This window comes from Hakea prostrata, chromosome 1 (assembly GCF_041222555.1).
Source record: "Hakea prostrata isolate BN-2017 chromosome 1, UWA_Hpros_2, whole genome shotgun sequence".
Taxonomy (NCBI): domain Eukaryota; kingdom Viridiplantae; phylum Streptophyta; class Magnoliopsida; order Proteales; family Proteaceae; genus Hakea; species Hakea prostrata.
In genome coordinates, this window is record NC_142600.1 from 5,415,006 (window position 1) to 5,429,682 (window position 14,677).

At 36.7% G+C, this 14,677-nt stretch overlaps 1 protein-coding gene across 4 annotated transcripts in view; it reads right to left on the minus strand.

Annotated features, from left to right (window-relative positions):
• Nucleotides 1-14,677, minus strand: part of LOC149026919 (cullin-associated NEDD8-dissociated protein 1-like) — a 34,994-nt gene that overhangs the window by 9,598 nt on the left and 10,719 nt on the right. For all 4 annotated transcript variants that reach the window (XR_016173684.1, XM_089157320.1, XM_089157326.1 and 1 more), the window contains exons 7-21: nt 14,110-14,224; nt 13,851-14,008; nt 13,636-13,759; nt 11,022-11,072; nt 10,858-10,946; nt 9,246-9,330; nt 9,059-9,160; nt 8,794-8,892; nt 6,410-6,523; nt 6,240-6,320; nt 6,034-6,174; nt 4,835-4,927; nt 4,640-4,761; nt 4,342-4,504; nt 4,017-4,256 (exon numbers count right to left, since the gene is read on the minus strand). Coding sequence is in view for 3 of the 4 variants with exons in the window: in XM_089157320.1 (XP_089013446.1) it covers nt 4,017-4,256; nt 4,342-4,504; nt 4,640-4,761; nt 4,835-4,927; nt 6,034-6,174; nt 6,240-6,320; nt 6,410-6,523; nt 8,794-8,892; nt 9,059-9,160; nt 9,246-9,330; nt 10,858-10,946; nt 11,022-11,072; nt 13,636-13,759; nt 13,851-14,008; nt 14,110-14,224 (1,777 nt within the window). In the remaining variant the exon portion in view is untranslated. The remainder of the gene's footprint in view (nt 1-4,016; nt 4,257-4,341; nt 4,505-4,639; nt 4,762-4,834; nt 4,928-6,033; nt 6,175-6,239; nt 6,321-6,409; nt 6,524-8,793; nt 8,893-9,058; nt 9,161-9,245; nt 9,331-10,857; nt 10,947-11,021; nt 11,073-13,635; nt 13,760-13,850; nt 14,009-14,109; nt 14,225-14,677) is intronic.

Sequence of the window (14,677 nt, forward strand, 5' to 3'; positions counted from 1 at the left end):
AATGAGATTCTTCAGGGAGCCTCACCTTTTGTTATTCCCCCAATGGTTTTTGGATGCGTGTTTTATGTCAGAATCACAGCCCACCAGAGTAAGCAAGCTCCTCGCGGCCTACGCTGCATATTTTTGGGGTATTTTGCTACTCAGAAAGAGTACAATTGTTATCATCCTCCTTCCAGGAAAACCATTGTATCCATGGATGTAATTTTTTATGAGTTTTGCCCTTACTATACACCTCTCCAGGGGGAGAGTCCTAGAGGAGAGGTGTTCTTTCCGACTCTAGATCTTCCTATCACACACCAACACAACTTAAGAGTCCCAGAAGAGTTTCCTGACCAGGGGGAGACTTCGGCCAGTATACCTGAGGACTCTAATCCTCCCCCTTCGATTTCTGAACCATGTGAAGAACCTAGCCAGGGGGAGACCACTCCTGTGAGACACACTATTGGGGTCTTTCAAAACCAGATTGACCAGAATAAGGAGGTACAGACTTATCAGAGGAAGAAATACAACCGGCTAAAATAAGTGGAGAAAGGTGATATGTTACCACTTCCGTCTCCTGCTCCAGAATCAGATTCTACTATTCCCCTTAAGTTATCTTCTTCTAATCTTCCTATTGTTGTTAAAAAAGGGGTCAGATCTTGTATTTAACATCTCATAGCTAAATATGTTTCTTATAACTCTTTGTCTGATTCCTACTGTGCTTTTATATCCTCTCTGTCATTTGTATATGTTCCTAAAAGTTGACAGGAAGCCTATGTTGACATTAGATGGAAGGCGCTATGGTAGAGGAAATGCAGGCAATGAAGAAAAATGACATTTGGGAGCTAGTTACACTTCCTCCAGGAAAAAAACCAGTGGACTGCAAATGGGTATTTGTGGTTAAACAAAATATGGATGGATCAGTCAACAAGTTGAAAACTAGACTAATTGCAAAGGGATATACCCAGATCTATGGGATTGATTATAAGGAGACCTTTTCTCCTGTTGCAAAACTAAACATTGTTAGAGCTCTGTTGTCTGTAGGCTTGAACAAAGACTGGAACTTGCACCAACTAGACGTAAAGAATGCCTTCTTACATGGGGAGTTAGTAGAACAGGTCTATATGGAAATCCCACATGGTTTCCCCGATGACAATACTGCAGGGAAAGTTTGTCGGTTGAAGAAGTCAATTTATGGGTTAAAACAGTCTCCTAGATGCTGGTTTGGATGCCTCCTGAAGGCAATGACTTCTATTGGGTACAAGCAAAGCAATACTGATCATACATTATTTGTCAAGAAGTCAGGTACTAACATCACACTTCTCATTGTCTATGTAGACAATATTGTCATCACAGGGAAGGATGGTGAAGAAATTCAAAAGTTGAAGGACTTTTTTAGCAGAGAGTTTGAAATTAAAGATCGAGGGAAGTTACAGTATTTCTTAGGGATTGAGGTGGCTCGATCAAAGAAAGATATATTCCTATCCCAAAGAAAGTATGTCCTAGATCTATTATCAGAAATGGGAATGTTGGGGTGTAAAGCAATTAATACCCCTATTGAAGCTGAAGCTAAACTTAAAGAAAAAGAGGGAGAAACAGTGGACAAAGGAAGATACCAAAGGCTGGTAGGGAAGCTTATTTACTTGTCCCACACCAGGCCAGACATCGCTTATGCTGTAGGTATAATGAGCCAATTCATACATGATCTATATTTAGATCATATGAAGGCTGTTATCAGAATACTACAGTATTTGAAGGGAACTCCTGGAAAAGAAATACTTTTGTCACCCACTGATGCAGACTGGGCTGGATCTATGGTTATCAAAGCGTCCACCTAGGCGGCCGCCTAGGTGGCAAAATGGTTTTTGAACCGCTTAAATTGTTGCCGCTTAACTAACGGACTGATTTCTTGCCGCTTTTTTGCTTGGGCACTACCACTTCGCCGCCTTTTGCGCCATATTACCACCTAAATGCTAAAGTAACGTTGTTTTTACATTTTGTAATTTGTGCATATTATTATTATTTTTTAAAATCATAATTTATTATATATATCTTTTGTGGTGAAGGACATTGTTACAGCATTGTTACAACCATTACAAGATGATACAGAGAGGGGAAGGGGGAAGAAATCCTATTCCTAGAGGAGCACTCCTCTGAACTCTCTAATCTTGCAAAGAAAGCATTTAGGTCAATATATATATATTTAAATATGTGAGCCATTTCGGAATCGAGGCTCAAAGTGTCTGTCAGCAACAGAATGTGAAGCATGAGCCATATTCAACATTGATAATCAATGAATCATTAAATAAACAATGACTTGGAAATCGGAATAATGAGATCTATTAATTTATTATGTCGGCACTGTTTGGTTAAAAAAAGGGAAAAATGGATACATCAATTCTAATTACTGATCTATGCACAAGAATACAAGACACTTATTTGGCGTCACACTATCATAGAGTAAGTAATAATGTAAAATTACTACTTTCATTTTCATTTTTCACATTGATTACTGATATAGTACATACTACATAATTTTTGTTATGAATCTTATGATGCTTGATGAGATGAAGTTATATTTTTAATCTTTTTTTCATAATTGTGATTCTTGAATGTTTTTTATTTTTTTTATTTTTATGAATGTGATTGTTAAATGTTTGTTTAGTACTTTAGTTTATTATAAATAGTATTTGTATTAAAAAGTAGTTTAAAAGTAGTTATATTCAAAATGTTGACTAAACCGCTTTGGTCACTTTATTGCCGCCTAAGCGACGCTTAGTCGCCTGAACGCCATGTCTGAGCCCCAATCGCTTTGCCGCTTTAATAACCTTGGCTAGATCACCAGACAGGAAGTCAATTTCAAGTTATTGTACCTTTGTTGGAGGTAATCTAGTTACTTGGAGAAGTAAAAAACAGAATGTGGTAGCTTTATCTAGTACCGAAGCTAAATATAGAGCTATGGTTTGTGGAGTTTGTGAGCTACTATGGTTGAAAGGCTTGCTACAAGATATTGGAGTCCAAGTTCCAAACCATATGATGTTATATTGTGACAACAAGGCTGCTATTAGTATTGCTAATAATCCAGTGCAACACGATCAAACTAAGCACATTGAAATTGACAGGTTTTTTGTCAAAGGAAAGTTGGAACAAGGGCTTATCTGCATGCCTTTTGTAAGATCTGGAGACCAAGTAGCAGATGTTTTCACTAAGGGTTTGAAAGAAAGAGATTTCCTTCCTATTGTAGGCAAGTTGGGCATGACTAATATCTATGCCTCAACTTGAGGGGGAGTGTTGGATTCTATTAGGAGTTCAATTAGAGTTTGTGTTCATGTAAAATTCTATTCCTTTTAATAGTGTACTTTCCACTTAATTATAAATAGAGGGCTTCAGATCATTGATCCATAAGCCATTCAGCCAAACATTGTGTTTCACAACAGCCCATGATTTAAAGCCCCAGTCAAAGTAAAAGTCTGGGTTATAAAGACCTATTTGAGTTAGTATTTCTATTCACACCAGCCCATGATTTAAAGCCCCAGTCAAAGTAAAAGTCTGGGTTATAAAGACCTATTTGAGTTAGTATTTCTATTTCCTAGTCCAAGCCAATTAGTTTCTATTTTCATCATCTAACTTTTTTCCATGTTTCATCCCCATTCAACTACTATACCTATGTTCTTGTGTACCCCAATCAACCACCTCAGAATCCTAAAACCTTAATTTGCAAAACCTCTTAACTTTTGAATTCAGATCCAGGAAGACTGGCCCTTAGTTGATCTTGTTCAATCTAGGGCTTACACAACCATATTCTGATTCTAGTAAAGAAGCAGATGACTCGGTTGAGAACAGGACTGTACTTCCTCAGCAGTTACCAATTATTTGCTGAAAAGTCCACACTCCTTATATACTAATAAAAACATTATGGCAATTGATGAATTGGATGAACATTTTAAACTTGAGACCTTACAGAAAAAGAATCAAGTGCAACCAAATTACAAGAAAAAGACAACTAAATGTATTTGAAGCTTGAGGAAGAAACATACAGTATTGGTACTGCTATCATCTTTGAGTATGTTTGTAAGCATTTCAACTGTAAATGCACATTTCTGATCACCCGCAGCAAGGCATAGAACAGCAACACATTGAGCTACTGAATACAAGGCTTGCTTTGCAAGGCCACCAGACTGGGGAGATGGTTTCGTACTAGAAAGAAGATAATCGAGCAAAGCATCAATACTAGTGTTCGGTGAATGGACTAATGCAGCAAAAAAGCTTAGCAGAGCCTGCAGCATTGAAAAAGAGCATGCTCATCACTGCTAACAATTGGATCAGAATACAACAGCAGGATAATAGGACAAAGAACAGTACCAAAAGTGCTTGTCCTTGCAACAGTGAGCTCCTAATCAATGTTAGGGCTTGAGGAAGGACTTTCATTCTAACCGCCAAACTAGCATTTGGGTTTGAATTCCGGTCAGACATCAACGTGCAGCAAAGTTCCAATGCAAGAGCCGTCATATGCAAGTCTGAATCACTGGCACATAAATAAGGTATAAAGAATATTATAAGGAAACCAAATACGTTGGATGATGTTAAACGAGACAGGACGACAAAGACCTGGGTGGGTGAGGGGAAGCGAGTGAGAACTTGAAGTATCCAAAAGACAAACCTTATAAGAGATGAGACTTCTGAAATTATAGCTTTGTAAGCAGATGAACCAATTCTATCACCATAAGCAACAATTAGGGAATTTAACGTCCCCAATGTTGCTTGCCTCAATGCCCGGTTTGCCTATTTCCCAAGAAGCAGATAAGATATGGACATGCAGAAATTTCACAGAAGCAGATTCAGGACAGTTGCTTACCTTCCGCAAAAACGCAGTTAACTCTCCAATAACATGACTGAGGACACAAGATATATCAATCTTAAGTGACGAAGAAGCAATGACAGAAAATGCCTGTACACACATTTTAAAGTTTATTTGAATGAAAATGAAAAAGCAATTTCAGCTTTATGAAATGGCATATACTGGTCAGTAAACTACCGGGAAAGCAAGATAACCAAAGAAGAAATTCAATGCTAACAAAAACTAAAGAGGCTTTAAGACATTTTGTAAATGGATTTTGGCCAGTAATAGAAAAAGAAACAGCACCAGCAGCCAGATACCCAACAGCCTCCCCAAGTAATACATATCCCCAATTTTTATAGGCCCATTACGATTCTATTATCAGTCAAAAGGAGAAAAGATAGTGATTTTTAAGACATCAGGATTTTGACAATGTTTCGGTCTACAATTTACCCAACATGGATCACTAGATTGCCTGGTGGATACAAAAACTCCACAGGTGGATTCCTGTTGAACACGCACACTCCAATTGTTCTCCGTCATGTCTCCTTGGCCTTACTAAATAAATAAATCAAAATTATGCTTCCTAAAATTTCACCATGAACCTCTAACTATGGGTGATACACTGATACCCATAAAATTTCCATAAAGAAAGTATTCGAGAGGCAAAGAGAACAACAAGAGTGTCTGTAGCATTCAACAATCACCAACTCTCGTAATTTCCCCTACCACTAACACAGTAGCCTGCAAAACTAGACTATCAATATAGACATCCTCTTCTAAGAACTTGGAATAGCATGTCATTTTTCAACTTAGCTTTCATGGATAAACACTTAGTAGCATGAACAGATTTCAGAATTTCCAACAAGAAGAACTTACAACTCATAGCGGTAAGAAAAACGTAGCTAGAGACTTGCACAAACAGCCAAATTTGACCCAGAAGAAAAATATGCACAAGAATCAGCAAGTAAACCAAAATAAAGACTAGTAGAGGCCAACTCCAGAGGGGTATACAACCCAGGTCCACCCCATCACTGTACACAACCAGACAACAGTGGTGGTAATTTGATAAAACAGTAACATAGTAATACTAAACTAGAGCTGGTTCTAAATCAAACTAAGGTGCAGATTATTTTAAAAACAGTAAAATAGTAAGAGCTGACTAAAGGAAAAGTGCAAGAAAACATCTTCCCTCAGCAAATTCCATCACAACACACCTTAACTGCTGTAAGTCTGGTTATCTCATTTCCCATCCGATCGACAAGCATGGGAAGGCATGCAGTTAACTCCACTCGGAGAATATCACCAAAAGTTGAGATTACAAGACCCATGCAATAAATAGCACACTTCTTGACTTCCTGGAAAAGAATTTTATGAGCTACAGTAAACAGAAAAAGTAAATTCGGTTTGGAGTTCTACCAACCTGATCTTGATCTTGGTTTGCAAGACGTGTCAAAATGGCATTATATATGGGGTGAACATAAGGTTTAAAATCAAAATGACCCTGCATCAGCAAATAGTAACATACCATGACATAAAACAAGTCACAAAATGTTGTGTTCAAACATTCCAAGTTGTCGAAGATAACTTCACCTTATAATCTGGTGGGCGTACAACACGGACAAGCTCAACAGATACTCTTAATGCCTCAGCAGTGACTTTGTAATAACACTCGCCAACAGCAGATAGTACTGGACCAGACAAAGCCTGGATCAACAATTACATAAATCTTCAGGGTGAATTAAGCAAAGTCAAACCAAAATATATAGTAAAACAAGAATTCTACAGATAAGTAATATCTGAATAGTAAAAGAATATTAAAGAAAATTATCGTATTGAGTCATCATCAACATCAGAAGAATTAATATATAGCAGAACATATCTGCGGTAACCAACCTCCTTCAAGACAGTGGTCTAAATTATATGCCAGCAACGCTAAAAAAGCCATGAACTCCAAAAATATTCAAATTCAGGAGAAAAATCATTAAAATCAGCTGATGAACTAAGAAAGTATTGAAAAGGTTGGCTTGAATCCCCTCCCTAGACAAAAATTAAAAACCCAGATTGCCAATTAACAGAAGAAAAGTCACAAAAAAGTATGGACCACAATGATCCAAAGTCCACAGGGTTACAAAGAAAAAGTTCTGCCAGGCCAAATTTACACCAAACATATTAACCAAATGGAGGAAAGCATTTAAACACCTCAATTTTGGACCTTTATTAATATTCAAGTAACCATTAGAAGGACAAAGTAAGTTTTCCAACTTACTTTCATCATATAAATAAAAAAGTTACACTCTTTCACACAAACAAATACTGTTACTTAAGAAAATATCCACATTCTATTTTTCAGCTAGGTTTGCCATATTCGGCCTTATTCCAACTAGAATGGGTCAGCTAAATGGATCCTTTTCCTACAATAAACTGCACTAAAGGTCAAACTTAGAATTCAGTTGGATAAACTATGCTATGCATTAATGATGGCTTTAACAGATCAAGGAATTACTTACCCTGAATATGACTTAAAAATGGTGTACCGTATCAACAATGATTCAGTACGAAGTTCAGATAAAGACTATGAATCAGGTTATATACCGTGGACCTTTAATGATGAAGACATAAAAAAGGCTTCCGCATGTACTCATCTTGCATCATATCCTTTGGATTTTCCCGGAGTTGGTTAGGCTCTGCTTTCCCGACTTCAGATGATACATAATGCTTGGCCTGACTAGGCACTTAGTCACATAACTATTATATTATGGAATTATAGACGAAAATTAACTATTATAAATCGAGGAGGATCAATATTGCAGTTGTTATTGCATAAAAAAGAGTTCTAACGCACATTATATCATTCGAGGCTAGACAACAGAAAGATAACCGTTAGCAAGTCTATAACCTTGTCTTTATTGGGTTTCTTGACAGTGGTAATGAAAATGGTAATCTTTGTCTCTCAAAAAATAATTTTGGCATTTTTCAGATGCATTTTTACAGTAATTGATTTAGACCCATGGTCCATGTATATCCACAGGAACAAGGCACCACACCAGGCCAGTGTCATTGTCGGATTCAATCTTCCATGGGAGGCCGCCAGATCCAAGTAAATGCTAATGTAAACAGAATTGTGAGCCAAGCTTAGATTATGTCCCAATCTATTTTCTAATATTCAATAAGCCTTGGACTGCGAGAAACTAAATGATCAATGGGGCAGCTCCTAGAAGATTTTGTTTCCCTTTTGTTATTTTAGCCCTAGTATAGTGTTGGCTGTCTTAGAGATTCTACAATAATTCAGTCCTTTTGTTTCCTTTTATCAGATTTAGTTTCAATTTTTGTTTGTATTCTACTGTGTAATTCTCCCTATAGTCAAAAGGTGAGTTACTATTTTGTAATCATGTTTTAATTGTAAAAAGGCAAAGAGGCTGCATAGATCAGCCAATGACTTTAAACCCAACCAAAAAAAAAAATGCAATGTTGCTTTGTGCAATGATTGTGAGTAACAGGCATGGTAAGAGGTGTGAGAGACATGGAAGAGAGTGGAAGGCTCAAGCCTCAATCCAAACCATCCAATTTTCTACTTTGGTCCCTTTTTTTTTTTCATTGTGTGATCTATAAGTTCAATGATTGGTTATGGAATATCTCCTACAAGTTCACCAATAGTTGCGCATTTTAAAACTTCGAAGATCAAACAAGTATTAAACTTTGTCATGAAGATCCTGATGGGGCTAGGTCTTCGTGATCCAGCCCTAGATTAGTAATGGTACTTAAATAGGATCACAATGTTAACCAGTTTTGGCTGACTGGCTGATAGACAGACATTTTCTCTCTGACAGAATATAGACTGATATAGAAACGTCACATAAAACAGCACTCCTCAATTAAACCAGTGTTGAACCCACCAAAGAAAGAAAAAAAGAAAAAAACAATATGGCAGGTGACAGCACTACAAGTAGACATTTTTATCAATTGAGCTTTGTTACCTTCACATAAGGGTGGAAAACAGATGGTGTATGAGAAGCCATGACTAATCTAGTGAAAACTAGAGCCTCAATCTTCAAATTTGATGTGGAGGACTTGTCCTGAGAGAGGCATATTAACAGCAGGAGGAAAACTATCATCATATGCAGCCAGGAAAGAAGAGAAAAAAAAGCCCCTTCCATTCAACAATATTTAACTAGTTTAACTTACACTTAATGCTATTATTCACCCACCCCCACCCCCCCAAAAAAAAAAGGAACAACTTACACTTAATGCATTTTCAATTCCAGGAACAAGGGACCCAATGTGCTCAGCTAGGCAGTCCGGTAAGACACCTACAAGTTCCTTCAGAACTGAAAATGCAGCGACCTACCAACAAGAAGGTCCAATAGGGGCAAGCAAGTGAAGAGGTCCCATTATGTATCAGTAAAAAAATCAATTTGCTTTGTCCCACCTTGGTTTTGATAGACTTTTCACGCAGTTGCTTATTTATAGATTTAACAATTTTTGGGACTTCTTGCTTCAGCAACCACTGTGGACTGCAAATGGATAAGACGTAGTATCAGTAACTAACAAATAACTACTGTGCAGATATAATTGGATGGATATCAATATGAAGCCTGAGCTAAAGTAGTGCAGATATGATTGGATGAAAATCAATATGAAGGCTAAGCTAAAGTCAATTAAACAAATGAAGCCATGCAATCTACACAATGCAGAAAGGATTAAAAATAAATAAACATTGTAATCATGCAAGTTATGGACCCAAGATTCAATCTACGAATTTGAAATAAATAAATAAATAAAATAAAAAGAAGAAGAAGAAAGAAAGAAAAAGACAAAAATCATAAAGAACTTCAAAAAAATAAATAATATATATATATATATATATATATATATATATATATATGAGAGAAGAGGACAGTATCTTATATTTCAGAAGAATGCTTTTAGCAGGAAAGAGATTTCATATCGGAATGGTAGAAGAAGTAACATAAACTAATCAAATATAAATTGATAACTAAAACTTAGAATATCCCTGCATTTTGAGAACATTCAGTGCCTAATTTATTGAATAGTAGAGGTTGCCAGTCCTTAAAACAGACTACATATTGCACTTTCCTAAATATTTTGATACATCTTGTCACCCTTCTCATCTACAGTAATTTAAGAAACCATTTACCTCTTTCCTATGATTGTTGCACAGCATTCATCTGTGCCATCAGCCCTAAACCTCACAGGGTCTTATCCTGGGCCAATAACATGCAGGGCTAAAGGTTGTCAAACATGTACTGCATCACTAATATGCTAAATTGTAAATCTATGCTCAAAAAATGCCAACAACTGTAGAGATAATTGTTGGTACATCTTGCTGGAGAAATTTTTTCGCTTAAGTTTCAGGAGAACCTTTTTTCCAAGTTTCAAAAACATATATTCTATTTTTACCAATCTCCAGTGGAAGATCCCTCCAATATTTGTTTCTAAATGTCTCCCAAAAATTTACACCTCAAAGAAACTACTGGACACAAACACGAAAACACAGACAACAAAGTTGAAAGACCTACACCCACACAAGCAATCAAGAGGTGGAAAATACCTTAACCTTCCATATAACTTCTTACCTACCAACATGCATCACAGTATGAAAAACTTGCCACGGCTCCACATCTAGAAGATAACTACTACAAGTCTACAACAAGCAATATGTAATAATGCGAACAGTAGTTCTACAAGGGCTTTTTCAGTTTCAGGCAATAATACAGATGGGACTGCAGTATTAGGTTTCGAACAAAATATTTTGAACCAAAGCCAGACTGAGAAAGTTTTGCCATCCTATGAGTCTAAGAGTCATGAATTTAAAGATAATGTATCCGTCAAGGCGTCAACAATGATATCCCTGGAAATATTGACCTTGATTAGCGAGGATTGAAAAACCCACAATACCATCTTCTGCCAAAGAAACCATGGCTGGAGTCGCCGTCTAATTTTCTAAGTATATATTATATTACCAATGAAAGAACTAGTAATGGTAATACAGTACTTCTATTCAAGGTACAAATATTTACCTCGACTCATTTATGTCAATCTGTTCCTTTTCCTTCGTTACATTTCCAGTTTGACGTAGTAGCTCAGAAAATGTATTAAAAACATCCATCTGCCACATAACAGTAACTGTAAATCAACCGTAGGATATGAAAAAATACAGAAGAAAAGTATGATTCTGCAGTACCTTGACATTTTCTTCTCTTTCTTTAAACCTTTCTATCAATTTAGGATATGCCTGCACAGTTGGACAGACATCATTTATACCTACATATCACCAAAATAATATCATGACTGAATAACATTAATTTAAAGGGGGTAGATTTCCAGAACAAATGTAATGACACAAGCTGCCCAAACCCGAAACGCATAAAACATTGCCATAGGAAGTTCGAATGAGAGGAACATTGCCCACATTTTTGTCAAGTCATTGATTTATCTTATAGCCAATCTAACTCAGCATCTGTTGATACTTGATATAAAAACATGTGAATGACAAAGTTGATTCTAATAAATTGAATCATTTAAGAGACAGAAAGGGCAAAGTCCAACATATGGTGGACCATACAGTTAGATTTGAGGGATTATGTTATTTTCATTTCATGAGTTCCAACTTCCAGCCCCCCAAGGATTGTACAACTTCTCATGTTGCACACAAGAGCCCAAATTTTGTTTCCCTGTAATTCTGCAATGACTCAAAATTTGGTCCATTTTGCAGGTCAACTTGGTGGCCAAATCATAAGATTTTGCCCTAAAACTTCTTATAGCGCCTACTGATACATGTTTAATTAGGTCGGAAAAAAAAATCCAGAAGTGTAGTTTTGCTTTGAATTTATAGACATAATTTATGATTGCCACGTGAGTTAGGTGGAAGGAGGAGGAGAGATTGAATTTAGAGGGTTTCCTTAGGATCCAAATATGACTGGAGGGGGCAGTGATCATGCTTGGAACTGAGGACATAGATGGGGTAATGAAGGAGACAATGTGGGCAGCATTCTCCAAGACAAACATTTGGTGCCTACCAGTCCCTCCCAAGAAGACCTAATTCTCAGAACTCACAATCCAACCATCAATTCTGTCCAGAAATAACCCTCTGCCATCATCAGGAACTTGATGCAAGCCCCTTCCCTAAATCATTAAACCCTAAACCCTAGCTCTAACTGATAGATTTTGAGTTGGTTTTGATTTTGGATCTTGGAAGAACAGGCTCCTAGTTTATCTCCTGTCAACCTAGGACTATATTACATAGGGATCTTTATTTATCATCACACTCCTATGCAAACCTTACAGATGCTGATTAGCATGTCCCCTGTATGACTGCAAGTCCACATTTACCTGTTATTCCTTTGTTGGAGGAACTCTAGAGACCTAGCGTAGTAAGAAACAAGATATGGTTACTCGTTCAAGTGTCAAATAGAATTCTGTTCCATGCCACATGTCATATGTGAAATTATGCTTAAAATCCTTTTGCAGGACCTTGGTATTTTCCCAACCTATCCCATGATGCTGAACTGTGATAGTAAGTCTGCTATCAGCACCTCCCACAATCTAGTTGCATGTAAAACGACAAAGCATGTGGAGATTGATGTTCATTTTATCAAAGAGAAACCTGATCTAGGGTCACCTGCATCATTGCATTTTGTTCGTTCAATCTGATGAATATCTGGTGAGCAGTCAGCTTATGTCTGCCCAAAGTAGTAGTAAGGTTTTCCATTATACTTTGTTTAAGTTTAACATTTGTGACGTCTATATACCAACTTGAGGGGGAGTGTCATAGCATTGGTTGAAGAGCATTTTCAATATCTTTGCATTGATGCTTTGTTCTGGATTTTCTCTTTCTTCCTTCATATTATAAGTAGAATACGTCCAGGCCCCTTGTGACCAAGGATCAAGATCTTGGTTTTCAGGTTAGTTTGGACCAGCCAAAACCGAGATATGGCCAAGATGGGTCGAAACCAAGTCAAAACCAGGGATTTTCAGAGGGTAAAACTCAAAATGTGATGGGCTGGTAAAAACTGATTCAAACCGTCAAAACTGGTCAAGACTACTAAAAATTGTTAAAGCTACCAAAACTTCTGAAATGTCAATGAAATTTGTCAAAAAATGGGACATGGTTTCATCTCATTTTCTTGGGAAATGGAGGTTTAGCTGAAATTTTGGCCCATATCAGTTGAAAATTGAACTATGCTTGTGACTCAAGTCATAATTCCCCAAATCATTTCCCTCAGATCTTTCCAGGGATCTTGATTTGCTTCTGTTCAACCAAGGGATATGCCTCTACATTGGTCATTTAATTCATATATTCAATCTTGTTCTCCTTTTAACTCTTTTTATCTTCATCTGATTCCTCTTTCTATTCATCTTTAGCTGCTTCTTGTAGAACTTTGATATAATCATATAACTTCAACTTTTTGATTGAAGTCTTCAGAGGCATTGTAATACCTAATTTGATTTGAGTGATTATAATATTTCATTCGTAGTACCAAGTAATAGACATGGTTAGATTGACCAAATCAAGCTTCCAGAATAGCCACTGATGCCTGAAAACACTATCCAAATTAAGAATAATAAAATGATACAAATGTGGAAATTATATAATGTTCCACTCCTAAAAAACCGATCACAAACTTAAAATATACAGCCCAACAATTGGTTTTAACCATCACCAATTGAGCAAAACTCTAGCTAACTGAGTCACACAGATTACACATGAAAGTAAGAATACAGACGGGACAATTTGCAAACTAAAGTCCATCAAATAAAGTCGGACAACAAAAGAATGGTTTCCTTTTAATTTATACCTCCTCGTATAGCTTTGCAAGCATCTCTGGACGGGAAACAATTATTGCAGCTAAGCATTTTGCTGCCGCCCTTCGAACTTTCCAACTAGCATCCTCATCATCAGTGTATTCATTTGCACTCTCACTACAATATTAAAGGAAGAAAAGGAAGTAAGAACCAACACAATACCCACATATCCATTTTTATATGTCAGTAAACATAAACATAAACATACTCATCTTCCTCTTCCTCAAGGGTCTCATCATCAGTATCTTCCTCCATGCTATCAGTGAAGTTTGGATCATAACTTAAAAACTCCAAAGTAAGATGTAAAATTTCACCGCAGTACGAAGATATATCTCTGGGACATCTAAGTAAAAAGCTTTCCAGTGCCTAAAATGAAATTAAGGTATGCAAGCATCATATAAGAAATGAACAAGATGCAATTCAGCATCCAAAAGTATAAAGACTCAGGGTATCTTGACAATTGATACCTGCAAACTGTACTCACGAAGTACTTCATCATTTTCTGATGCACTTGTACAGTAGTCAATAAGCAACGGGACAGTAACTCCAAGATGAGGTCCAAACCGATATCCAACAGAACGACTGAAACACCATTTGGGCATGACATATTACTAGCAACATAACTTTCTAGCAAAAGCCGTTCCCACAACATATTAAATTTAATCTAAATCCACCGAAAAGCAGAAAAAAGCAAAGTATCAATGAAAAAACATAAACAAGATGGCAAAAGGTTCAAGGAAACAGAAAATGTTGACAGTTTTATTCTTTGAATTGTTAAGAGACTCGAGGAAATAGAGGAAGTATACATTTCAATCATAGCTAAAGTGTAGCTAGAAGAAGAGGGGGGAAAGAAAAAAAGAGAAAGTAAGACCACCCCCCCCCCAAAAAAAAAAAAAAAAAAAAGGAAGCAGAAAGTGACAGACAAATGGAAATGAAGGATACAATAAGATGCTTCCACCGAAAATTAGCTTATTAAAAAGGGACAAACTTGGAACAAAGCTAACATAAAGGACAAATGTTACTAATGGATTCAGA